This window comes from Podarcis pityusensis (assembly GCF_964106645.2).
Source record: "Podarcis pityusensis genome assembly, chromosome: 2".
Classification (NCBI taxonomy): Eukaryota; Metazoa; Chordata; class Lepidosauria; order Squamata; family Lacertidae; genus Podarcis; species Podarcis pityusensis.
In genome coordinates, this window is record NC_138029.1 from 32,123,068 (window position 1) to 32,148,885 (window position 25,818).

Consider the following 25,818-nt stretch of genomic DNA (forward strand, 5'->3'; position numbering starts at 1 on the left):
AGAGTTGACTGCAGAATATCTGCCAAGTCCTTGCTTGGTGTTGGAAGGAGTCTGGAATTTGCATTAGCTCTCAACCCTGACAAGTATGGAAGCTTTTAATGACATAATGCTGCAACTGAAATTTAACAGCACAGAAGAAAAGTGATGGGCTATTTCTGAGCAGTAACATCCATATACTTCAAAATCAGCTACTCCACTGTTAAGGGCAGAAATTATCTGGGATATCTCCAGGATCTGATTCACAGGTAAGGACACAGTCCTCTCTGAACAAAAGATGGAGAGAACGTAGGTGAGCAGGAAGGATAAAAGCTCTTTACTGAGGGTGTGGTTGGTAATCTTTCCCCCTTTCACAAACAACAAGAAACATACTTCAAAAGAGTCATGGGGATCTAATAAACAATTTGAATAATAATAATAATAATAATAATAATAATAATAATGCCACTGCTGACCCTTGCCCTTTCTCACACATATGTGATCAGAAGGAAAACCTTTCCAAAGGAGAAGTATTTACAACTTTACAACAACATGTGAGGATATCTTGGGTCAGCCCTTATAAATAGCATTTACATATTAAAATAAATATTTTCACATTGCCAAAAAATAGCACAAGGTGTTTTTTCTTCATTATTTAAAAAAATATGTTACAAAACAATATCATTAATCTTATATTTCTTGCTTATTTCTTTAAAAATTAATAAAAATCATTTTATAAAATAATACAAAAGTAAATTGAGTACAAGATAAGTCCTTTTCTAGCCTGTGTGCTCGGTTTGTACATTATTATGTTACATCGTGAGATGCTGGCCTCCAGGAAGTCATATAATCAGCTATACCTTCATCATTTCTAATTGGACAAATAATCCAGTGCTTTTCTTTTTTTTCCCCCCAAAGCACCTTTTGTTGTCAGTCTCATGGTGTGAAAAGTTCTTGGAAAAGGCAAAAAGTATACAGTCCTTTTAACTCTGGAGAGGGTTCGTGATTTTCTATGCATTCCCTGCAGACCATTAGTGAATTATTGCAGACAGAGGTGACGCTTAGCTGAGACTGTCCCCTGAAGTAGAGGTAACATTTCAATCAACTGGTGTTCATTTTATCCTGATAATACTAACTGTGCCAGAGTGTGCGTGCATGACTTGTGCCTGTATGTGTCTGTGTAGATGCTTATGTTATGAAAGTGAGCAAGGAGGGCAGGAAGTTTGAGAGGGGAGCTAAAAGGCTCCTGCTCTATACGCAGTCATGCAGTCCTCCTTAGTGGAAAACTCTCCTAGCTACCACTACTCAGCATCCCCAGCAGTTTACTGGGCTCCAGACCCTGCTGCTGCGCCATCTTCTGCACATCAAACCCCATATGCATGAGAAACTGGATCACGTTCATCTCTTGTCCTGTGTACTGGTCCCGGATGGTAGGGCATGAGGGGTTGCAGTGTGGCCAGGGACAGCTGTCAATCAGATGGACAGGGCAGCCTTTCAGTGGAGTTTTCCCATTCTTGTTGCTGTCGTGGAGGCTGCGATCCCAGCAGTGCAGGGCGCGGGGTAAAGAGGTCCCTTTCACTTGGATGTCTGTCCAATGACTGCAGACACAAACCACACAAGTTGCATCACTATTATTGTTCATGTTCATTAGTGCTTAACCTTTTGCACGCTCCAAAATAGAAAGGCTGTGATCAGAAGAACAGCTGCTCAAAATGGGATTCCGTCGACAAGTTCTGCTAGTGGAAGCTCGCAAAAAGACTTCCACTAATGGGGTTCCTCCCTTCCCAGGTGCCCCACACAATTGGATTGGGGAAGTTCAGGAGAACACCCCCCCCCCCCGAACAACACATGGAGAGAGGGATGGGGGGGGTTGTTCCACCTGGCAAGCTGAAATGCTTGCGCTGATGGAACAATTGCCACAGCGCTACACTGATTTCCTCCCACTGGCCACCAAGAACATGGACCTAAGTCACATGCAGGCATTATGCCATCGTGATGTGTCTGCAAGGAAGGGGACAGAGTAAGCTCTTGACAGATGCAGCACAGAAATAGTATCGGTGAGAATGTGGGCGTTCTGCAATGCCGCTGAAGTCTCTGCGTCAACTTACATTGGCTCCTAGAGGGTTAAAGAAGTTCCTCAAGATGTAGGAGCAATTACTTCTGCTTATCAGGACCTTTTGCCATTTTCTAGTGAGCCTTCCCAAGTGGGCGGCTGGGGAACGGTCTTCCCTGGTGCTCTCTTCGGTACCAAGGCTATAATCCTAACCCTACTTCCCTGGGAGTACATCCCACTGAATTCAATAGGACTTACTTCTCAGTAGACATGGCTAGGGCTGCACCGTAACCCCCGCAAATAGGAGAAAGTACAAAGCAAGAGGGAGAGTTCATCTCCCCAACCTAGGTACTTACTTGCGTGTGATGATCTCATGAGACAAACAAGCAGGAGCAAAGCTGGCACTGAAGCAGAAAAGAACAAGATATAGAATAGGTGTGATAGGAGCAATGCAAAATATTGATACATTTCCTTCCCAGCAACCCAGTGTTTGGTCATTCCTCACAATACGGCTTTGGGCTTTATTTGTAGAGACAACTGTGACTGGACACAGTGGCTGCTACAAGATCGGCAGCGAATTTCAAGCAAAATTTCCTCCAATTGTTTTTGGTGGCTTACAAAACAAACCAGATTCCTAACACAGAATGAATGTAGACAGTAATTCGAGAATTTATCTGACAAAGTGTCTTAGGCTAAGTCCACACTATACCTTTAAAGTGCATCCAAAAAACATTATTTCCCACAAAGTATTGTGGGCACCGTAGTTTACCCCTCACAGAGTTACAATTCCCAGCAGCCCTTAACCAACTACAGTGCCCAGAATTCTTTAAGGCAGGGAAAGGTGATTTAAATGTATAGCGTATATGTAGCCTTATTGTTAGGATATTGGAAGTTCTCAATTTAAAAACAAAACAAAAACCACACAGTGATCTTAAAAAGAATGTGGTTTCCAGACCACATATTTAGAAGAACATATTGGAAAGTATTTAGGAAAAGAGAAGAGGCAAGACTAACGTCACATCTTTAAGGGTGTTCCTAAGTTCACGACCCAAATTCTGGATGTATAGCCACTGCCCCTCCTGCACTGGCTGGCCAGTCAAATGTACATTGTCCACGGTGAGCTGGGCTTCATCAAAGAGCCACTGTACTATAAACACAGGACCTGCAGCAAGAAGAATTGAGGAAAGGTTTCCCCATTATCAGGGATGCAAACTTCCATTGGTTTAATCAGCTAAAGCTTAAAATGCACAATTTTAGTCAGTGAGGCAGAAATTTAAGAATACACTTTCTTATCTTTCAAGGTTATTTTGATTCTGGTGTGTTACTGCAATAGGGAATGGAATCCTTTCTTAACAATGTAGTAGGTTTTGTTTATAAAACTAAGTTGTCAGCATTCCTTCAGCATCTCAAGGAACATCTATTCTGAGTGGTAATATTTATTCAAATCCAACAATTCACTTAGCCATTGCTACTGCTAAGCAACTGGGAGTCAGAAATTCTTTCTGTTAAAAGGCACATGACTATCCATTAAAGTCTTCAATGCGTTGACACTGCTGGCCCTTGCTAATACTGATAATGAGGAATCTTCTGAAGCGCATTTCAGATCAGCAAACAGAAAGCAGAAAACTCTCCGTTTCATACTTACATCGCAGTGTGGGATAAATTTTATAGCCAAAGAAACAATTCCATTCCTCTCCCTCTTTAAACTGCATCTTGCAGCGTTCAGGAACAAGTCCGTTCCAATACCTGAAAGATGACATGATAACAAGAGTTAATTACAGCAGCTTGTTCTGCAGCGGAGATCCAAAAATGTGCAAGTTACAAAAATTACAGACAGCAGAGGGCAGCAGAGCTGCAAACTGAACACATCATACATTTCAGCAAGAAGAAAATTATACTTGTCTTCCTTTCGTGCCAGATTACTATGGGGGGGGGGGGACACCTTCTACTCAGCCACATTTCATTAATATTATTTCTTTTCCAAATAGAACTTCATCAGCTAAAGGTACTTCTTATAATTACAAAAAGAAAGGAAGACTAGGTGTCTCTGCCCAGTCTTGAAAAGGATACTTTAGAATAATTCAATACCTAATTCCTCTCCTGATGGCTTCTGTAGGGGCGCAGGTTATGGTATCAATGCAGTCTGTTCTACGATACTGTTTATTGTCCAAGAACCATCCAGAGTCTGCAAGGCCACGGACCTGAATCCCAGGATACCCCATCTCTTCCAGCTGCTCAGCTACTCGATCTACATTCAGGAGCACCCCCGTTCCACCAGCACTGCAATGACAGCATCAGTCTTTCAAATGAGACTGTAACACAACCACAGACATATTCAGGATTGCTTACAGAAGGGCCATGCCTCTCTAAACACCTGTCATCCACATCTGAATTCATAGGGTGCTCTTCTAGTGTGCTTTTTGTAAATTGTGCTCATTTGCATTTTTTTATATAACAAAAATTACTGCTTGATTGTAATTAAACCTTTAACCTTATATATTGGCTATATTCCAAAGATGCTTCAGACAAATAAAACTGCACAGATAACTATGACCATTTTGATTTGTTAAGGAATGTGGCAAGATAGGAAGCTACTGAATAAAAGAATTGGGATGGTGCCAATCCTGCCTTAGAGGGTTGCATTATCTTGACAGTGCAATCCTATGCATGCAGCATTACGGCATCGGTTGTGGACATTACTGGAATCTCACACAGAATCTCCCTTCTTCCTCACCCAAAAGTGCTGCTACTGTTCAAGAAGCATATTGAAATGCATCTTCTAACACCACAAAGTAAGACAATCACAAATATGCAGAAATCAAGATAATGGTAGCCTTTGTTAACTTCAGCACTTTTTTCCATCAAGAGGGCAAGGGGGCCTGTGGTATAAAAGTCATGCCCATCACCAACAAGTCAATCGGCAATCTTCCCCCATACACACACACACACACACACACACACACACACGACACTTTCTAGACAGTCCTTGTATACACGCACCTGCTTCCTGCTAGTAGGAGGACTTTGGCATTCCCAAGACCTTTTCCCACCAACTCTTTTACAACCTCTTGAATGATAAGGGCACCCATGAAGACAAATTCATCTGTGGGGAGGAGGAAAAGAAAAAAGTTCACAGTAAACAAAATTGCTTAAGCTGCAGATTAATTAAAACATTTTCCCATTCCTCTCTACTGAAGGCTTGTGGCCTATATAAATTGGAAGAACAGACAACATCTTTATAGAGTCTCAGACTAGGACCTGGGAGAGCAGGGTTGCCACTCAGACATGAAGCTCTCTGGGTAACCTTGGGCCACGCAGTATCTCTCAGCCTAACCTTGTTGCAAGGATGAAATGGAGTGGGGAGAACCGTGGGTGCTGCCTTGAACTCCTTGAAGGGGAGGCTGAATTTAAATGTAATTAGATTTTGGTTTTTTAAAAATAGGTCTGTTGCAAACAAAATTCTGTGGGAACCTGGCTGGTGCTTGTGGGTCTAGCCATGTACCTCAGGTGTACTGAGAGGAATTAACAAAGTACCACAGCAATTGTTCCATCAGCATGAGCATTTCAGCTTGCCAGACAGAACCATCTTCCCCTCTCTTTCTCCTGCACACTGTCCCGGCTTGTCCTTCTGATACGTCTCCGCCAAGGCAATTTCGTGGGAGAGAGGAAAGTCCCACTTCACAAGCAGAGGCTCTTGTGTGGGTTTCTGCTAGAAGAACTCAGTATCTTTCGTTACCTGATGTCTCAGCCCTAAAATCACTAGAACGTAATTTTGCAGAAGGTTATATCTCCCATCTCTGAAATGCTACCACCTCTAGGCAAAAGACAGAACAGCAGCTCAACAACCTTCCACAACATAACAAGTGAAGATCCATTATTATTGGTTTTTGATTTACCTATGTGGTGAAAGCTTATGCCATAGGGGAACTGTCAAGTTTTTAATGTATCAGAAATCCCTTTGTTGTCTTTACGGCAAAGAGAAAAGATACACACACAGCCTAAAACGGTGGCAACCAATCCTGGCTCTCTGAAGTTACACACAAGGCCAGTGGAAGCACTAGATGCACCTGCAGTTCAAATTTATGGCTACCATGGTGCTCACCTGAGGACCAATGCTACCTGGGAAACGCCAAGATCAGCAGTGTAAGGGGGGAAAAACAATATCCTTTGTTCCTGAAGTATTTCAAGAAACTCTTTCTTAAGGAAATACAGATAAGGCAGTTGAATCTGCTCACCCTCTCAAAACTGGTGGCTCAAATAACTTCCTCTATCGATGTCTCTGAAGTCAAGGCAGTAGATCTGCTCAAACCACTTCAAAAATGCTGACTGACTGAAATAGTCTGTTGGAATAAAGGATATTGTTTTTTTTTCTCTTCTCTTCTCTGTCCTTTTTTATGTCAGAAATGCTTCATTGAACCAGATGTTAATCTTGTACTGTTATAAGAGGCAGGATTGTGAAATGTTAAGTATTCTCATGCAGGATCATTATGTTGTGATATGTTATTAGTAGGGTAAAAGAGACAGCACCCCTGTGCCTCTAAACCAGTGTTTCCCAACCGGTGGGCCATATGGCCTCCTGCCCCCCCCCGCATAGTCTACAGGGGCCACAGGTGAAAAATATGTACCAGGTTAGCCGGCCACAGAGGGAAGTGAGAAGTAAAGAAAGAAAGATTTTTTTTTAAAATCCTGATTGGCTAGCTATCCACTTGGCCAATCACAAGCAGGTCAGGTAAGTACGGTGGTGGGGTGGAAATGGGTAAGTCTGGGCGAGCCAGAGCTGCTTGTTGCTGTTGCCAGTGCTGGGCCAGGCTCTATGAGGCACAGGATGCAATCCACCCCAGTGTCTAGCCAGATCGGGACCTTTGGATGTTGCCTAGGGGCGCAGGGCTCGTCAGCAGTGTCAGCCCAGCTCTGCAAGGCACGGGGTGAAATCCATCCCAGTGCCTAGCCAAGCGGGATCGTCTGGTGCTGCTGACTAGCATCTAGTAAATAACTAAGTGTCTACTCAGAAGAAAACCGCACAGAGTTCAGTGGGCCTTATACCCAGGTAAGGGTGTGTGGGACTATAGTGCTTTATCTAGGCAGCCAGAGCTCCTCCAGGTGACAAGATCTTTTTGCACCAGATCAGTGAGGACAACTTGCTTTTTAAAATTCTCCCATATATATATAGAACTCCCTTTGCACCTTTTGGGCTGTATCTTTAGGTTTCCCCTTCTGTGTCAGATGACTGGGGTCAAATAAATGTTGTTTACGTTTTATAACACATGGAAGATGGATCTCCCTTGGGAGGTTCTGAACTGTCTTTCCTTGGAGGTTTCTAAGCAGAGGTTGGGTGGCCATCTGTCATGGATGCTTCAGCTGAGTTTCCTACATTGAAGGGGTTGCACTAGAAAGATGGCCCTTGGGGTCCCTTCTAGCTCTATGATTCTATGTTTTTCTGCTTCAACAATATTTCATTATGTTCTTATCATTTTATGTACAGTGGTACCTCAGGTTAAGTACTTAATTCGTCCCAGAGGTCTGTACTGTGACCTGAAAGTGTTCTTAACCTGAAGCACCACTTTAGCTAATGGGGCCTCATGCTGCTGCCGCGCCACCAGAGCACGATTTCTGTTCTCATCCTGAAGCAAAGTTCTTAACCTGAAGTACTATTTCTGGGTTAGCAGAGTCTGTAACCTGAAGCATATGTAACCTGAAGCATATGTAACCTGAGGTACCACTGTACTGGTAATTGTATTTTGTATAAATTATAAATAAAGCATATTCTGTTTACAAACAAAACATTTAAATAGCTACCTTTCTACTGGTAGGATGGAGGGGCATGGGTGTAGCCAGGGTTTAAGTTGGGAGAGAGAACCTTAGATTTGTAATGATTTTTACTTATTTGGGGGGGTAGCTACCCCCGTCCCCCTCCTTGGCTACACCAGAGGGGGGCACAGGAAGGAAACAGGATTGGAAAAGGGCCACGGTCGGAAAAAGGTTGGGAAACACTGCTCTAAACAACCTTGTAGAAGAGGGAATTTCAGCAGGTGGACCTTGTCATGCCAGCTTCTGAAGCTCCCTCTCCTGCAAGGGTATTAAAAGTTCACGAGGGAGCCCTATCTTTTTACCAGAGGCACCCGACAAGCCAAGGTATCAGCAGTTGCCACCAAGAGGAAAAGAGTCATCCTGAAGAGACCAGTGAATTAATGAGAGGAAAGGACTATAATAGGATTCAGATTTGAACTGCTGCAGCTGTGGGGAAACCATTGCCCTTCCAGATGTTTCTTAACTGCTGCTCCCATTATCCATGGCCATTGACTACGCTTGCAGGAGCTGATGGGAGTTGCAGATTAGTAACATCTGAAGAGTCAAAGCTTCCCCAAACTTGACCTACTGAGCCAACGATGCTGGTAGCCCCAAACTTTTGAACTGCATTTAGGTCAACATCCATCAAAATAAAGTTTTCTTCTGGCCTCTCTGTGTCATTTTTTGGTGATAGGTTTAGGTGATCAAGTCCCTCAAACCCATACTTGGGAGCATTCATGATTCAGTCTGTGAATCCTGGCATTGTTTAGTTCTTCCCTACCAAATCCTGGCTGCTGCGGGGGGAGTGGGGAGGAGTGGGGGACATTTAGCTAAACAGACTGGCTGGGCCTCAGACATTCAGGATGCAGCTATTCCCTTCAGGCTACTGCTGCGTGATGGGGCTCTGAACCATGACAAAGCAGAGTTAGCAAGCGGATGTTTTATCCGGAGAATATTTATTATTCCTTCCTGCCCATTGGCAAGAACCATTTCTTCATTTGCATAACTGTAGAGAAGTTGGGCCATATCCCCTTTAATGCATAATGTCTGTCTGGCAGCAGGAGCCTATCAGAAGCACTCACTTTTCTCAATCCTGGCAGAGGCTCCGCTCCAGACATCGCTTGAGCAATAGGGGATGAAACTGCAAGAGACAAGAGATATGTGAGCGCCATTATTCCTCTTACATGCAGGGAGGGGTCAAGCAGGGGTCAAGCAAATTAAACCCAAAGGGAGTCGGAAAGAGACCAATTTCATGCCCATTCAAATCTCATGGTACCAGCTGGATACTCCCAGAAAAAACTCACTCAAGGAGCACGGTGTTTGTTTAACGGACATTAACAGTGTGTTTTACACTTTGCAAAACAGGCACATATCCCTGTGCACCACTGTCATGATAAAGGCATAAAGCCTGAAAAGGAAACACACATGCCCAAATGCAGATATATGTCACTGCCCGCAGTTTGGTGCATGTCCACAGCACGCACGGAGACATGTGCCAGCCCCTTACATATTACCAGTGTTTGCTACGGCAACCATGTCATACTTTTAAGTAGTCCCAAACCCTTATCCGCCTGCCATGTTCCTACATCGATGGAGAAGATTTTTGGGGTATTCTTGTTTTCTCCATTTAGTTTCTCTTCCTGGATATAATGCAAATGAAGGCATGGTAACATCTTTGCTCCACCCAGTACCTCCTGTGTCTACCACTATGGCTGGGGCTGTGAGAGACATCAGCACCAGCCACCCAGTGAAGACTTCCTGGACTATATAGAACTCTAGCTGCTTCAACAGCCAGGAGATTTGACTATATAGGATGGCATTTGCTGGAACATCAGAGAACAAAGGGATGGTGGGTTTTTTGCTTTGCTGTAGTGACTATTTGTATCACCATCTCTTTTACTGTGTTTGAAATATACTGTAAGCCGCCTTGAAAACTTTGGTTAGTAGGTGGGGTACAAATACCCTCAAATAAACAAACTGAAGTTGTCAATTATGCTATCCTACCCATTTTGACATTTTACAGCCACAAAGGACTTTGATTCCACTCCCTGTATATTGCTTGCTTCATCACATCCGCTGTGTTCCTCCCAACTCACACAATCATTCCCCTACTTACACCATGTTTGCATTCCACCAGTGTGGATTTTCCTCCGGTTGCGATGACAGAATACCAGTTCCTGTAAATGGGAGAATAAAAAATATATTCAAAAAGAAAAACATCTGTCAGATATCAAATCAGCAATGTGTGGAGAACATTTGAAAGTAACAGAATAGCAAAAGATGCTAAAGAGGCAAGGACTTTGTACACATATCTCCAAGGACAGGCCTTTAGTCTGGCCAATGCCTTATGTATGTGGGTCTCAGCATTTGCAAGAATAAAGTGCAGACAATAAATTATTTCCTAGTTTCTCAGAATTTAAAAGAATACAGTGTATCCAATAAATCATCCCCTAATGTATCCATTTTTGTGCCAAAGGAATAGAGAAGAGGAAGGGAATCAAGAAAGAGAGGCTGAGGTAAAATGATACAAATTATACACTTCCCAAACTGAAACTCTAAAATTTCAAATAAGAAGCCAATTCCTATTCCAGGCAAATAAGCAGATGCATACACGTAGAATCATAGAGTTGGATATTTCACTAGAGTCTGAAGTACACAAGAATTAAAGATGTAGGATCCCTACCTTCTTTTCAAATCTCTCCACCCAAAGAGACAACAGATTTAAAAAAAACAAAACAGGAATGGGAACTTGTGATCCTCTGGAAATTGTTGAACTACAATGCTTATCAGCCTGGATAGCTCAGCTGGTTAGAGCATGGTGTTGATAGTGCCAAGGTTGCAGGTTCGATCCCCGTATGGGACAGCTGCATATTCCTGCATTGCAGGAGGTTGGACCAGATGATCCTCAGAGTCCCTTCCAACTCTACAATTCTATGATTCTATGCAGCCTTTCTCAACCTTGGGTCCCCAGATGTTTTTGGCCTACAACTCTCATCATCCCTGACCACTGGTCCTGTGAGCTAGGGATCATGGGAGTTGTAGGCCAAAAACATATGGGGACCCAAGGTTGAGAAAGGCTGTATCTGATAATCCCTGTCCATTGGCCTTGCTGGTTGGGGCTGATGGGAAATTGGAGTTCCACACATCTGGAAGATAACAGGATGTGGAAGACTGAATTAGGCAGTGAGGTCCCAACACCAACTGTAAGTGCTGGCCAAAAACCAATACCTGATCCCAGCCCCCATGGCTGCCAGCTGTTTTTCTGAACTAGTGCTTATGTAAATGTGCTAAGCAAGGAAAATAACAGATGGCTTTAGCCCTCCTGTATGTCTGCTCACAATGTGGCATCTACTTCATCCTCCCTGAATAACACCCTATGGGATGTTTGTGTTTCCTGGAGCCGTAAAGATGAATGCAGTCTTGAACAAGCCTCTGGTAGAATTTGCTTAACAGGTCTCTCTCCATATCTTGAAGATTTATGACTTATTTATGATATTTACAACTCATTGCAATCCCTACAGGCAACTGATGAGGGAGTCACTATCATCTCTGCCCACTTTACTGAAGGTACAGACACAGAAAGTGTTCATGGGTTGCTTTTCCCAGGTGTGCTCTTCCCCCAGGTGTCCAATACACTTCCAGTCAGGTGGCTTTTCACCATTAAAAATAATGATAACTATTTATAAAAGGACAATACAGAGAAAAACAGAAAGAATCAAAACTAAAAGAAGGGGAGAAAACTGATGCAGGACTTAAAAAGAAAAAAGAAATTATCCTTAGTTCTCATTCACATTGTTTGAATATGTACTGCTCTGCTGTCAGATGCAATATAAATTAGCATTCCTGATTTCTAGAAATAGTATAAGTCCATTTTTCCAACAATTTGAATTTTTAAAGCCATTTTCCACAGAGGTATCCAAACCAAGAATAGGAAGACAATGAAAGGAACACTTATCAAAGCATCACCGTAAAAGCCTACTAAAAACTATTTCAAAATGCGACATAGCATTCCAGATAAAACACTTCATTTCAAAAATACTCACACTGTAACAACATCTCATTACAATATGTTAACTGCCCTTATATCGGGTCTGGGCAGTATACTCTCTGATAAGTGCACCCTCAGATCTGCAGAGAAAGCTCTGTTCCATGATCCTTCCTTAACTGTAGATAAGTCAGCAATGCTAGGGCACAGGGCTGGACTTTCTCCACAGTGGCAACTGCACCATGAAGTGTCTCCTCTGTTTGATTTAAAATGGCATTATGGAATGCTGCTTCACTGCTGTCATGGTTTGGACTTAATGGAGCAGGAAGGCGCTCCAGTAAACTAAAACGTAGAAAGTAGAAGCAATATATAATTAATAGAGTAAATCCCAGGTTGGTGAGAATAAAGAATTTACCAGTTCTGGTAGTGGGCCACTCCTTGGAGCTCATAAGTCTCCTCATTGTTTCATACCGAGTGTTGCAGTTCTCTCTGTTGAAGCAGTACCAGCCTCCTGATTCAGAAAAGAAACAAAGCAAGAATCGGATAGTGTCCATTTCTTCCTGTTTCACTTATTACATCTCTTTAGACTGTAGTTTGCATAAGAAACTATTAGTGTCATTAAATTAATTGAAGGTATTGATTTTTTTACTCATCCTAGGTCCACAGAGTAGGGTTTATAATGCAGTGGGATTTTTAAAAAGCATAATAACACTTACATAATATCCAGCATAATGTGATAGTGGGATCCTGTTGTGACTTTAAGACTGTGATACTATGCACGCTTCCCTCCAAGAAACCCCAACTGAACACAGTGTTCCTTACTTCTGAGTAAGCATGCGCAGGATTGCATTGCACAGTGCTATCTCTGAATATAGTAAAATTTTAAAGCAGGATGTGCTGTAAAATAAAAAGCCACTTACAGCATAAGGATGTTCAAAAGGTAGGTTGCCATCATTTCCAAAGCATGATCTGCCTTGAAGTGCTCCTATGAACATTTTGCTAACTTCCACAAGCCTTTTCAGCAACATCTAACTTTCCTGAGAATTAATCTGATGCCTTCCGGTTTTAGATCTAGCCAAACTTATATTTAATATTCTGAGGAGCCTGAAAAGGCACGTCCAACCTTTCAACCAGGCCTGGATTTGCACTATTATGCAGAAGCACCCAAAAATGCTTGTTTCTCTATGTGGATCCATCTACCTCACATGTGTTTAGTACCGATTACCCAAAGAACACTACTTCTGTAAACTGCAGAGAATTCTCTAGCTGAGATGTTTGCACGGCAAAAGCATGCAAAATGGTTTTTTGTTGTTTTTTTTAGTAACAAATACTGTAGTGAAAAGTAACTATATTAATAACGATAAATCTTAGCCACAGTTTCATACGGTCACTTGCAAAATTTTGAAAACACTATTTCTTGGAGCACAGTACCATCAAAAGCAATGGGACATTTCCAAACAGATGATGAGTTCAGGACCGGAATGTAAGTACCAGTTAATTTATTTCATATTACACAGAAGAAAATTAGAGAAAACAGCATATATGTGTAGACCAAAATCTGTTTGGAGACTTACTGCATCTATGCATTGAAACCTAGGAAATACAACGCCAAAAGTAACATTGCAAGCAAACAACAGCAAGAAGTAGATTGACTAAGTAGCTTTGATTAAAGTTTGGTGAGTAGTTAGGCTGCCAGCAAACCTCCAGGTGGCATGGCATATGAAACCGTAAAAGGGGGGAAAGGATGGAGACATTGGTTATAGTGAAGGCAGCCAGCACTCGCTATAAGTCTTTGAAGAAAGCAGCTGGGAAGCTCTTCCGCCATCGCTCGACTTTTTACAAAAAGAGCCTAAAATGATTGAACTTTGCTTAAATAAATTAAAAGAAAACTCAAGCTCACCTTCCAGGAAAAGCAGCCACCTTCTACTGCCTTTCGATTCTTTGAGGTAGTAGCTAAAATAAAAACAAACAGAAGGCAGCGTGAACTTAATTAGGGAGACTGGCTCACTCAGCCACAAGCCCTTTGATACACCAACTCATTATAATATCAAGAGGGTTACATAAAATACTTGGTTAAAGAACAAGAGAAAGAAACAGGACGGCTGTCAGAGGAGCTCCAAACGAAGTCTGATCAAAGGGCCTTCTCGGGGACCCTGAGCCAGGCTTTCATCTTGCTCCAAAATAAATGCATTAAACAAATTCCTAGCATTCCTAAGTATTTCCAGGCAGGAAAGAGTTATTCCACCTGTTACTGGCTGCGTTCTTAGCAAAGGCCACATGGTGGAAGCAGAGCTTGAACACTAGGAAGGATTGTTTCAGCACTTTTGAAGTACTAAGGAGCAGAGAGGGACCAGCAAATGGTATTAATAGTAAACAGTCGTGTGCGTGCTCTGTCAAGCATCCCCTCCGCATAAATGGTGCTTTACAAAGAAGCGGGTGATGTTATCCATGTTTGCTCAGCACATACACAGAGAGTCTGCGTGGAGCTAGTTTGAGAACTCACAGAGTTCTTGTTTCAGAAAGCAGCTCGTACTAGAGGGGCTGTGGTAGCTGAACTGAGATCTAAAAGAAACAGGGGCACCGCAGAGCTTCAATGACTATTCTACAGAGTCCCAAGGAACTATACTGCTGGGAGATAACTTTTTTTATCTACTCTGCTTTGCAAAGTCCCTGTTTTCTGGACTAGAGCATATTCCTCGGAATAAGGGAGAGCTACTAACTTGAGACTACTGTATAAGGAAATCTAGCAAATACAAGGAACTAAAGTGATGAGGGACAATAAGAAAATAATAATAGGTGCATTCAAAAAAGTTTTCTCTTCCTACTACCCACTTCTACTTTTGCTCTGTCTGCCCTCAGGCACAGGTTTAAGAGTAAGTTCATCTCCGATTCTTACTCTTAGTGGTATGAACTTGAGAAAAGAAAAACTGTTGGGCACGGAACGGGAGAGCACAAAAGCACACGCCGATGGAAGTGGCCGTGGGTTTGTGCGCACAAATTAAAAGAGACAGCAAAGAAGCAGAGAGGATGGAGAAGGGCTCTATTTTCTTAGACGTTTCTTCGCTTCCTACTAAGCACAGGAGCCACGAAGATGGGCTAAGGGGAGGTGCCTGAAGGGCCAGGGACGAAGCAAGGAGATCGCAGAAGGGTCAGGCTTGGCATGTGCACTCACCCGGCGGGGCTGCCGTCGTTGCAGGTGACCGAGCTGTTGAGCAGCATGTGCAGCCTCAGCTCCTGGTGCAGATTCTGCGCCGAGCAAGGGTACAGCGACTGCGCCAGGCTCTTGATCTGAGCCATGAAACTGTCCATGTTGCCCTCCACAGCGGTAAAGTCCAATGGGAAGCTCTCCACCGGCTGCCCAGCCGCCTCGCTCCGCTCCCGACCCGCCGCCGGTTGTTGTTGTTGCTGCTGCTGCTGCTGCTGCCCACGCCGCCTCCAGCTTTTCCTGCCCTCCCCGCCGGGGCCCCAGTGCAGCAGCCCCAAGAGCAGCAGCATCTGCACGGCCCCTCTGCCCATGGCGACGCGGAGCCACCTGTTGGGAAGGAGGAGAGGGAGCCGGTGAGCGCAGCCCGCCGCTTTGCTGGACGGCCGATCGGCGCTTGCTCGCCTGGCCTCGGGCGGCTGCTGCTGCTGCGACGGCAGAGGCAGCGGAGGGGTGCGCGCTCTGCCCCTGGCGGCGCTTGGCGGGCGGCGCTTGGCGGGCTTTCGGTTGGGGGGCTCCGGCCTGTGCCTGCTCCTCGCCTCGCCTCGCCGAGGGTCTGGCAGCTCTGGGCCCGTCTCCCTGGCTCCAAGGAGCGGCGAGCAAAGCGGCGTGGGGAGCGGGAGCCGGTGCTCGGGGCCCGCGCTGTCCGAGGTCTGCGGCGGGGCTGGAGGGCGCGCGGCTTTTCTTGGTGCACGGACTCGCCGCCTCGTCCCAAACCACAAACATGACAAGAGGGGCACGGAGTGCACGGGGAGCCCGCCGGGGGCGCCGCCAGCCCCGGCGCCGCGTGGGGCGGCGGCAGCAGCCGGCCAGTCCCCGCCCCCTCCTCTCCGCCCCCACCCCACCGCACGAGGAGGACCAGAAACGGGGGGCGGAGGGGTGGGGGGCGTCCCGAGGCTTGACTTTCATTTCCCAGCCGACAGACGTCGCTCTGCCGGCCGCCCTCCTTTCTCTCCCCACACCCCCCCCCCCCGCCATCCCGTCTGAAGAGACGCCCGGCGAGTGCCAAAAACACCTTCGCCACCTCCCGCCCAGCATCGCGGGGCGCCGCTCCAAGGGGCTGGCTGCCGCCGAGGATGGAAGAGGGATGAGGCAAGCGGGGCTTTGAAGTTCTCCCCTCCGTCCGCCCCCCCCTCCATCCTCCTGCGAGGCCCCCCGCGCCCCAGCTGCGGTGTGCGCACAGGGATGAAAAGACTGGCTGCCTCTTGTTGGCTGCAGGCGGGGGGCTGTGCTGTGGTATTGGAGGTGGGGGGGGGGGCGCCGAGGCAGAACAAGGAGCCCTCGCGGCCTGGGGCATTGCCACTGGGGCTGGACGGCCACAACCCAACCTCCCTCGCCTGGGGATACCCCCCCCCAGCGGGGATCCGGCTCTGACCCCCCCCCCCCGCGCACTGGGGAGACTCCCCACACAGATCGGGCTCCCCAGCGCTGTGTGGCCCGCTCGCTTCCTTTCCCGGGGTTCCCCAGCCACGTGCTGCGCCAGGCGGCCCGGTCGGCTTTCACGTGCTACCGTGTTTGTGAGGAGGAGCGAGCAAAACTTTGCTTGCGTGAACCACGGAAGGCGAGTAGGGGCTGGGAATGGGTGACCGTCCAGGCCTAGCTGCTTCCAGGACTCCCTTCCCCAACACGAGGGCACAAGAAGCGGCCTACTGCGGTTAGATGAGTGTCCCTATAGAGTTCCACAGCCTTCCCCCGCGCTTTCCAGCAATGGCGAACTGGAGGCCTCTTTCGAGGCCCAGCCCGCCCTCCTTGTTTGTCCTCAGTATCTGGTGTTCAGAGCAAGGCTTCTCATGCCACTGGCATTCAGAAGTATTTGCCTCAAAACTTGCAGGTTTCGTTGGGCTTATGGCTAATAATCTGCCCCCTAAGAAAGCCGCTGTGGTGCACCGACTAAAATGTTGGACTAGGGCCTGGAAGACCAAAGTTCAAATCCCCACTCAGCCAAGAAGCTCACTGCCTGATCTTGGGCCAGTCGCAGCCTGCCAGACCGGCCTACCTCACAGGGCTGCTGTGAGGATGGGAAGGGAGAGAATAGTGTAAGGAAAAAGTGGGAATATAAATGTAACATTAATAAATAAGAGCTGCTGGTGATGGCTAAACTCCCTGCCCTGGAAGGGAGTCCTCTAAGCTCTGCTAAAGGCTTGTTCGTTTCTCAAGTGCTGGACTGCTGGTCAGGCAGCCTACTTACTTGTTTAAGAAGCCAGGCCTAGGCTGTCCCTGATGCTGGAGAGTGGAGCTGTTCAAATGCTGGCGCTTATGAAGAACTGCAGGTCTGGGTTTGGAGAAGCAGGATGGAATAAGTCTGCTTAACATAATCTGGGTGTTGCTAACTGATACCCAGTTAGAGAAATCTTAATTTTATGGGTTCTTGTCAATCAGTTGTTTGCTGAAATGTGCACATATTCTCATATTGGTAAAAGGAATAGATCTGAAGCAGAAGCATCTTTTAGGTTGATGGAGAAGTGTATTTTAGTAGAAGCATTGCCTTCTGTGCATGGGAAAAGGGAGGGAAAATCTTAGAAGACAGCATTTGCTATCTGCAGTTTTTATAAATACTTGTATTGACAATACTTTTTTTCAGAAACCGGTCTATCCAATTAATCAGAGTCAATCAATCAATATTTTTAGTCAATCAAAAGACTTTCATCTGATCAATCTGACTAATATATTAAGGCTGCAATTATCCTCTGCTTGAGTTTTGTCAGCCGAGGGGCTCCAGAATCTGGCAGAAGCCCTGCAACACTGGTGGAACTTAAGATACTGGAAGAACTCCTCCCAAAAACACCAGTGGAAAACCTCACCAGTGAAGATCAGTGGTGGAGTGGCCAAAATGTTCTTGTCAAATCATACCCAACCCATCACTTTAGTAGCCACTTATCCTCCCATTCAGTCATGAATGTGATACTAAGTCTGAGCTCACATAAATGAGTACAGCCTTGGGTGACGACTGGAATATGCAGGGAGTGTGTATATGAATAAGTTAGGTTTGGTGGGCGTAGGGGTCAGCCATAGCACAACCTATTTTATTTGAGGGTCAATGCAACTAAATATCCCCTAAAGGTGACATACCCCTAAAGGTGGCTCTGAAGAATCTATCTATCTAAAGATTTTTTACCAGTTCCTCATCAATTAGATATCAGTGGAGTGTACAAAATAAGACCAAAAATGAATTATGTAGGGTGTATTCATCTTTTCCCTGATGAATTCATCTCTCTTCAGAACTGTAATGAGCTCCAGGTTGTAGTCCCCTTCCCCCTCCTCTGTGCCCCAATGCTTCTAATTTTATACAACTATTTCAAATTAGAAGTGGTGCTGGAAATGAAATGTGACCTTTAACCTCTTTATAACAGTTCTGATTATTACATGCCCTTGGAAATTGGAGGCATTTCTTGAATCCTGCAACATGGATAATTCGACTCAAGTTACTTCAAAGAGTGCTGTTCTAACAGAAGTAATACAGTTCTTATAAGGATGTGCCACTTTCTGATGCAAAATAGAAAACAGCTGTATGCTTCAGACAGAAGATGGGGGCCATCCCAAATTCAAAGTGGATGAGGAAACAAGCTCTGACTGTGCAGGCCTTTTTTATGCAAGCAACCAGTCCTCTTTCAGTTTATTAGAAGAACCAAATGTTTCCTTTTTTCTGTATAATAGTCTTATGGTGACATCTTACAGTATAATGTAAGATGTAATCAGAAGACAAGTCCTCCATTGGCAAGTTCTGTGTTCTGTTAATGTACGGATTACCTTATGCTGAATCAGACCACTGATTCATCTAGTTCATTGTTGCATATTCTGATGGACAGCAGCAGTTGAGGTGTTCAACTCTTGCATGGTAGGCTCCCCACCACTTTCCTTGTGGGGTAAGTGTGTGTGTTTGTGCTGGTACTGGGTGAGGTCAAAACCAATGATTAGTGACATTACAGCCAATAGTAGAAAGGGCCATTCTTTCTTTCGGACATCCCCATCTCTCTCCTCCCTTGCAGAAGACATCCCCCCTCCTCCTCCTCCTTCCATTGCTGCATCCATTTCAACTCCTCCCTTCATTTCCTTCTGGGTCTGCCCCCCACCCCCACCTGCATGAAATTAGGCCAAGGACTGCAAGTTGCTCACCTCTGCTTTAATCGATTACATCAGCAATGGAACCTGGGAGTTCCCATGTGCACTACAACTTAGCTATGGCAGGAATTAGGAACCTCTGGCTCTCCAACACCCATAACCAACAGCCTTCATTGCCAATGGTTGAGGACGATGGGAGTTGTGGTCTAACAAAACATTTGGAGGGACATAGGTTGCCCATCCCTGAGCTATTGCATCTTCCTTTCCTCCCTTCCTCCCTATATATATCTTTCTAGTGTCTTGCCCAGGGTGTCTCCTATATGATCAGCATTAATTATACCCATGTTCATCACTTACAAGACAGGAATGGGAAAGCTGAGGTTCTCCAGATATTGGACTGCAACTCTTAGAACCTTTGACCATTGGCCATGTTGGCTAAGCTAATTGGCATTGGAATCCAACAACAGAGGCCACAGACTAAGCATTCCTGCTGTCAGACAAGAGCTATGGTAGGACATTAATTTTGCATTTGGTGCCCAATACACAGTTTGCTGAACTTCAACAAAAAGTTGCCTTCAATAATTTTTTTAATCAATGTTTACATATGTTTAATCAATGTTTACAAAACAGTTAAACCTACATCCAATCTAAATGCCTACTTTTCCATGCCTAGTACATTCACAATTGAAAAGTTATATAGTCCTAGCTAATAAACTAGTTGGAGAAATAAAGAAGCCATATTTGACCCTTTATTCTCAGAAAATACTTCCAAGATGACCTTGAGCCTTGAAATCCAGAGAAAGTGCAAGGAGGCGGACATTGTAAACAAGATGGAACCTTAAATGTGTCAGTCTAAACTTCAGATGGTAGAGATAAAGGTACAGGGATAGTCTGGGAATTTGTTCCCAAAGCTGGTATGATGGCACCACTTGTTTCTCACATCATCACTAGAATACTTGCATATGGTCCTATTATAATCTATGTTACTTTAGCAATTCCAAAGTGTTGGCTGTATATGCCAATTTACAAAATAGGTTTAAGCCACATGTAAAAGTACTGATAGGGAAGCTTTTAATATTTGATGAATCATTGTATTTTAATATTCTGCTGGAAGCCAGCCAGAGTAGCTGGGGAAACCCAGCCAGGTGGGCGGGGTATAAATATTATTATTATTATTACTGATAGGCCTTTTTTGACAATATTGTGGCACTCACATTTGTTCAGACTCTTTCCTTCATGCCGTCCCCCGCCCTTTCTTTTTGTCTCCGCTCCACTTCCTCCACAGCCTCCCACCTACTATCTAGGGATTCCTGATCTACACTTTTGAGAATTCTTTCAGGAAGATTATATAAGTTAAAAGAGACTGTTAAAGGTTTTCCATACCACTGCAACCCTAATTGTGTCAGAACTTCAGAAGTATTGAATTATTGAATCCAATGAGGCTTACCTTCAGGTAAATTAGGTTAGGATTGCAGCCTAAGGTAGAATATGAATAATTTGATGTGCAGGATAGAATGGATGAGATGGTACTTTAAAAAACAGACGTAACTTGCAGTGCAAGCTAAAGGAATCTTAATGGATCCTTTTGGAAACTAGATGGGTGTGAACACACTGAACAAATAGGCTGATGAAGCTCATGTCAAATCTGTTGAGAGTATTTGCACTGGGGAAAGTATTTTTGATTAGTAGGGAGCTTTTTGTTTATCAATAAAGTTTAACTTACTGATGAGAAAATCTTAGCACAGATGGAGTAAAATACAGTGGTACCTCTGGTTACATACTTAATTCATTCTGGAGGTCTGTTAACCTGAAACTGTTCTTAACCTGAAGCACCACTTTAGCTAATGGGGCCTCCCGCTGCTGCCGCGCCGCCACCACGCAATTTCTGTTCTCATCCTGAAGCAAAGTTCTTAACCCGAGGTACTATTTTTGGGTTAGTGGAGTCTGTAACCTGAAGCGTATGTAACCTGAAGCATATGTAACCCGAGGTACCACTGTAATGTTACATTTATTTAAGTTTAACAATGCATTCTCTTAAACATATTGTTCTAGCAATGTGAAAATTAGGAGCCCAGACTTCAACGTTATATCCCCTCCTTGCTTTCATAATCTATCTGAGAAGAGGTTGGGTCAAGTGGTAGTAGCTTCTTGTTTTTTAATTTATCAGGGGTCAATTATAGGTGATCACTGTATCTTTTATTTTGCTACTGACTGCATAAAAAAAAAGTAGTTTTCTTTGGAATTTCTTATCCTTTTATTTGTCTTGATGGAAACAAGCTGCTCTGTACTAAAACCATTTTCCGCCCATTTAAACTGGCGTGTCTCATAAACAGAAGATGTTAATCCAGTCAATTTAGCATTTGCTAGCACCTACGTGTCATACCTTTTATACAAAATGGAAAAGATAAGATGCAACAGGTATCAGTTACCCTTGGTCTTATCTGTCTCAACCTCACTATCAGCTGGATCTAGAACATTTCAGAGGCTTAAAGATAAACACATCAGGACCATGAACTGTTTATGCAGGACTGTCAGTTCTCATGTGTTGGACTGACTTGTTTCGACTGATTCTGGCTATATTGCAATGCTGGATAAAAAATTTTAAAAGGTCCCCCCCATCCCTCCCAATGATTTCATAAAATAAGCCAACCCAGAGACTGTAGGAAAGGTGGTATGAAATGAACTCTCTGTTGGCCTTGCAGGGTTAATATGTGTTCTGATTTCCAGAGGGATATGTGTTGGTTTCACAGCAAAAACAGAGATTTGCAGAACTGAAAAGTCTACCAAATTTGTTAAGGCATAAGAGTTCATGGACCAATCCCCACAATGTCAGATGCCTGAAGTAAAATCTTTGTTGACAGGTATATAAAGGAGAAATTTGTAAGGAGGGAGTTGAAGGGGAGGGGAATCAAAAGTTACAATCAGTAGTAACTGGACCTTGAATGCATGTCAAATAGGTTTACATTTAACTTTTACAGTAGTAAAGGTAAAGGGACCCCTGACCATTAGGTCCAGTCATGACTGACTCTGGGGTTGCGGCGCTCATCTCGCTTTACTGGCTGAGGGAGCCGGCGTACAGCTTCCAGGTCATGTGGCCAGCATGACTAAGCCGCTTCTGGTGAACCAGAGCAGTGTATGGAAACGCCGTTTACCTTCCCGCTGGAGCGTGCTTTCGAACTGCTAGGTTGGCAGGAGCAGGGACAGAGCAATGGGAGCTCACCCTGTCGTGGGGATTCAAACCGCCGGGACAGAGCAATGGGAGCTCACCCTGTCGTGGGGATTCAAACCGCCGACCTTCTGATCGGCAAGCCCTAGGCTCAGTGGTTTAATCCACAGCGCCACCTGCATCCCTCTTTACAGCAGTAGATTAGTGATAATTTACTCAGAATTGCTGTGGTGATTGTATTATAAACACCTGTAATGGGCAGGGAATTATTCACAAAACACAATAGATAACACAGCTATTCTGTCAATGGTAAGCCAATCAACACATGTAGTATGGATTTTTAAAACCTTCAGTCTTTGTCTTGATGTAATCCACAAGCAATAAAACTGATTTTTTTAAAATTGATCATTGTTTCTGGAATGCTGGCCTTATGATCAGTTACAGAATGCCCTGGGAAGTCAAACGTTTTCCTACTAGTTTATGAATATAACCATTTCTGAAGTTGGATTTGTGTGAATTTATTCGTTGCATAGGAAGGCCTGTCTCTTGTAAGCAGAATGTAAGAGGAAATTGTTGACAGATTATGGCATAAATGTCATTGGAACAAGTGCAGTGAATGAACCCCTGATGTTGTGTAATCTGGGTCTGCCTCAGTAGAAAAAAAATTTTGGGCGAAGGAATAGTGTTGCAAGTTTGGGAGCTCAGTCTGCATGATGCCCTGAGTCCCTCCCAGTTCTTGTGGTCCTGTATACAGGGAGGGTCAAAATCTAATGGAAGGTTCTATTGTTGAAATATTTGTGTAAATAACTCATAGGCAAAAGGGGAAGCATCTTACAGGGGTAGTTGGAATAGGTAGGTAAGAATGCCAGTTTTCCTATGCTATTTATCTGGGAGCGGGACCTACTTCTGAGTAAACATTGACTGTTTTACAGTAGCATCAAATTCACTACCATGTCCTCCTGTTTCCTTTACCATCTTTATTCCTTAGGACATCCTTGTGAGTGAGGCAGATCATTACTATTCTCATGTTACAGATGGGGAACAGAGTCTGAACAATTTGGCAGGGGCCATGTGAGCAGTTATATATGGCAGGAGTCCAGTTCATGGATCCAATCCTATTCATCTAGTAAAGGTAAAGGGACCCCTGACCAGTAGGTCCAGTCGTGACTGACTCTGGGGTTGCGGCGCTCCTCTCGCTTTATTGGTCGAGGGAGCCGGCGTACAGCTTCCGGGTCATGTGGCCAAGATGACTAAGCCGCTTCTGGCAAATCAGAGCAGCACATGGAAACGCCGTTTACCTTCCCGCCGGAGCGGTACCTTTTTATCTACTTGCACTTTGATGTGCTTTTGAACTGCTAGGTTGGCAGGAGCAGGGACTGAGCAACAGGAGCTCACCCCGTCATAGGGATTCGAACCGCCAACCTTCTGATTGGCAAGTCCTAGGCTCTGTGGTTTAAACCACAGCGCCACCCGCGTCCCATCTATTACTCTCTGCCAATGGGTTGGCAGATTATACAGGACTCAGGATGCTGCCGCTCCTTCCCTGGCAGGATCCCGGTACATTGCACCTGCTGCGTGCCAGGCAGGCAGAAATTCAACAGAAACATATATGCCTCTGGGATAGAAATGTAGATCTGGGGGACCCTGGCACAGGGACCCTCCCAATATTAAAAGTAGCCGTCTTTGAGCAAACGCTGCAGTGGTACACACGTATTTTTCAAGAGAGAAACCCAGGTGGAAAAGTTGGGTTGCCCCCCTTTTCACTACTTTGGCGATCGCTTGTAGCCGAGTAAGATTGACTTCCATAAACACGGTTTTAACAATGAGTCCGTTAAGTGACTGGGGAGGCAAATTCTGGATCCACACGTCCTTCCACATTGGGGATATTGGTTTCTGGGCGGATGTTGATCACGGTGTAGAATAGCCAAGCGTGCCTTCCTCTTAACACGTTTCTGCCTTGCGTCCTGAGTTGTCCTGAGTTCGAGTGTCTTCAAAGCCCATATGACACCTTTGGTAAAGGCTGTTCTCCAATTGTAGCGCTCGCAGGCCAGTGTTTCCCAATTGTTGGTGTTTATACTGTACTACAATTTTTTAGATTTGCCTTGAGACCTCTTTTGTTGACCATCAGCATGATGCTTTCTATTTTTAAGTTAGGAATAGAGTAGTTGCTTTGGAAGACGATAATCAGGCATCCGCACAACATGACCAGTCCAACGAAGTTGATGTTGAAGAATCCAAAAGTTGGGTGTGTGTGTATGTGTGTGTGTCCCCCGCCCCGCTTTTCACTAACAGTGAGGGCACAGCTGCCCCTCGACAACGAACGGAAAGCAAAGCACAGCCGCGCATACTCGGAAGAGATTTCTTTCAGGAACCGGCCGCGAGTCCTTTAAAGAAGGAGGAACCCCTATTGCAGCGAGCGAGCGAGCGGGAGGCGAAGCGTAAGGCGGGGCGGCCGGAGTGGTGGCCGCGCCCCCTTGCCGGGGCCATTGGGCTGAACTACCTAGGAGGCTGGCTATAGACAAGTGCCGGGGCGCGGGGGGTGAGCCCGGCGGCTGAGGCGCTCGAGGGCCAGCCAGGGGTGGGGTCGGCCGGGGGCTGAAGAGGGGGGACGATGGCGGCAGCTGGCGGCGGCACTTCCGCGGTCTCCGTGCTGGCTCCGAACGGGAGGCGAGTGACGGTGCGAGTAGGCCCAAGCACCGCGCTGCTCCAGGTGGGTCTGGCCCAGGGACGGGGAGGCTGGGCGGATGCAGTCACTCTGATTGGCCCTGGGGCAGGAAAGGGGGGAAAGAGGCTCGTTCTGATTGGACCAGAGGGCACATAATTGTCAAGGGTTTTTCTCTCGGACCCGGCCGGGCCGGGAAGAGTTTCTTGAGTGGTAGAAACGGAATGGGTTGAACACTGATAAAAGCCGGTGACGGGCTTTTTCCTCCTCCCTTTATCTCGGTGTCTGAAAGGAAGTTGTGCAATAATGGAAGGACTCCGGCCTCCTGAAATGGGGGAGGATCGTAGATATTTGCCCCTGGTGGGGAAAAGAAATGGCCCCTGACAGCGCAGTCATCTTGGCTGTTGACTTCTGTCATTCAGCAGGGGCTTACTCGCTAGTAAATGCGTTTAGGATTGCAACCTGAATGGGGTTGTGTCGAGAAATGCATTTTTTGTAGGAGAAAAGAACTGAAAGGAGGGATCTCCTCCTGTAAAACCTTAGTAGACCCTTCCGGAAAAAAAATAGACGCCTTCCGATGTAGGCAGGTGCGAATGAGAGAGTTGAAAGTCCCTTTGAAATGTTAAAAGTATCTCTTCTAGTCTTATGTAATTTATGGGGGGAAACCAACCCGTAGTCCTGTGGCACCTTAAAGACTACCAAATGTATTATGGCACATGCTAGTCTTTAAGTTGCTGCAAGATTCTTTTTTGGGTTTGCCTCTCAGGGAAATGTAATTTATATTTTTTTGGGGTAGATCTTCTATCGCAGTGGTGGGGAACCTCAGGCCTTGGGGCTGAATGTGGCCTTCCAGACCTCTCTGTCTGTCCCTTGGGACTTTTCCCCAGACCATACTCTTCCCCAGGCCTGTTCTGCACCCTCTTCAGGT

General features: G+C 45.2%; 2 protein-coding genes and 1 long non-coding RNA gene across 4 annotated transcripts in view; 2 read left to right on the forward strand and 1 right to left on the reverse strand.

Moving 5' to 3' along the window:
* Positions 1 to 290: 290 nt before the first annotated feature.
* NOTUM (notum, palmitoleoyl-protein carboxylesterase) lies at positions 291 to 15,847 on the reverse strand. Its single transcript, XM_080993756.1, has 11 exons — positions 14,974 to 15,847; positions 13,702 to 13,754; positions 12,217 to 12,312; positions 9,933 to 9,993; positions 8,899 to 8,957; positions 5,030 to 5,132; positions 4,118 to 4,309; positions 3,675 to 3,775; positions 3,044 to 3,191; positions 2,386 to 2,433; positions 291 to 1,574 (listed from the first exon to the last, which is right to left on the reverse strand). Exons 1-11 carry the CDS (start codon positions 15,315 to 15,317, stop codon positions 1,268 to 1,270), a joined length of 1,512 nt encoding a protein of 503 aa, XP_080849882.1. The 5' UTR covers positions 15,318 to 15,847; the 3' UTR covers positions 291 to 1,267.
* A 349-nt stretch (positions 15,848 to 16,196) lies between these two features.
* On the forward strand, positions 16,197 to 21,023 carry LOC308470712. 2 transcript variants are annotated; one of them, XR_013982585.1, is made up of 3 exons: positions 16,197 to 17,273; positions 19,423 to 19,571; positions 20,348 to 21,023. It is a non-coding gene; the product is annotated as an uncharacterized lncRNA (long non-coding RNA). The 2 variants fall into 2 exon arrangements; XR_013982586.1 differs by having other exon boundaries at positions 19,427 to 19,571.
* A 3,626-nt stretch (positions 21,024 to 24,649) lies between these two features.
* The window catches only part of ASPSCR1 (ASPSCR1 tether for SLC2A4, UBX domain containing), a 65,191-nt gene continuing 64,022 nt past the window's right edge, over positions 24,650 to 25,818 (forward strand). The window contains exon 1 of the mRNA XM_080993842.1: positions 24,650 to 24,938. Within this exon, the coding sequence (XP_080849968.1) occupies positions 24,840 to 24,938 (99 nt within the window). The 5' untranslated portion in view covers positions 24,650 to 24,839. The remainder of the gene's footprint in view (positions 24,939 to 25,818) is intronic.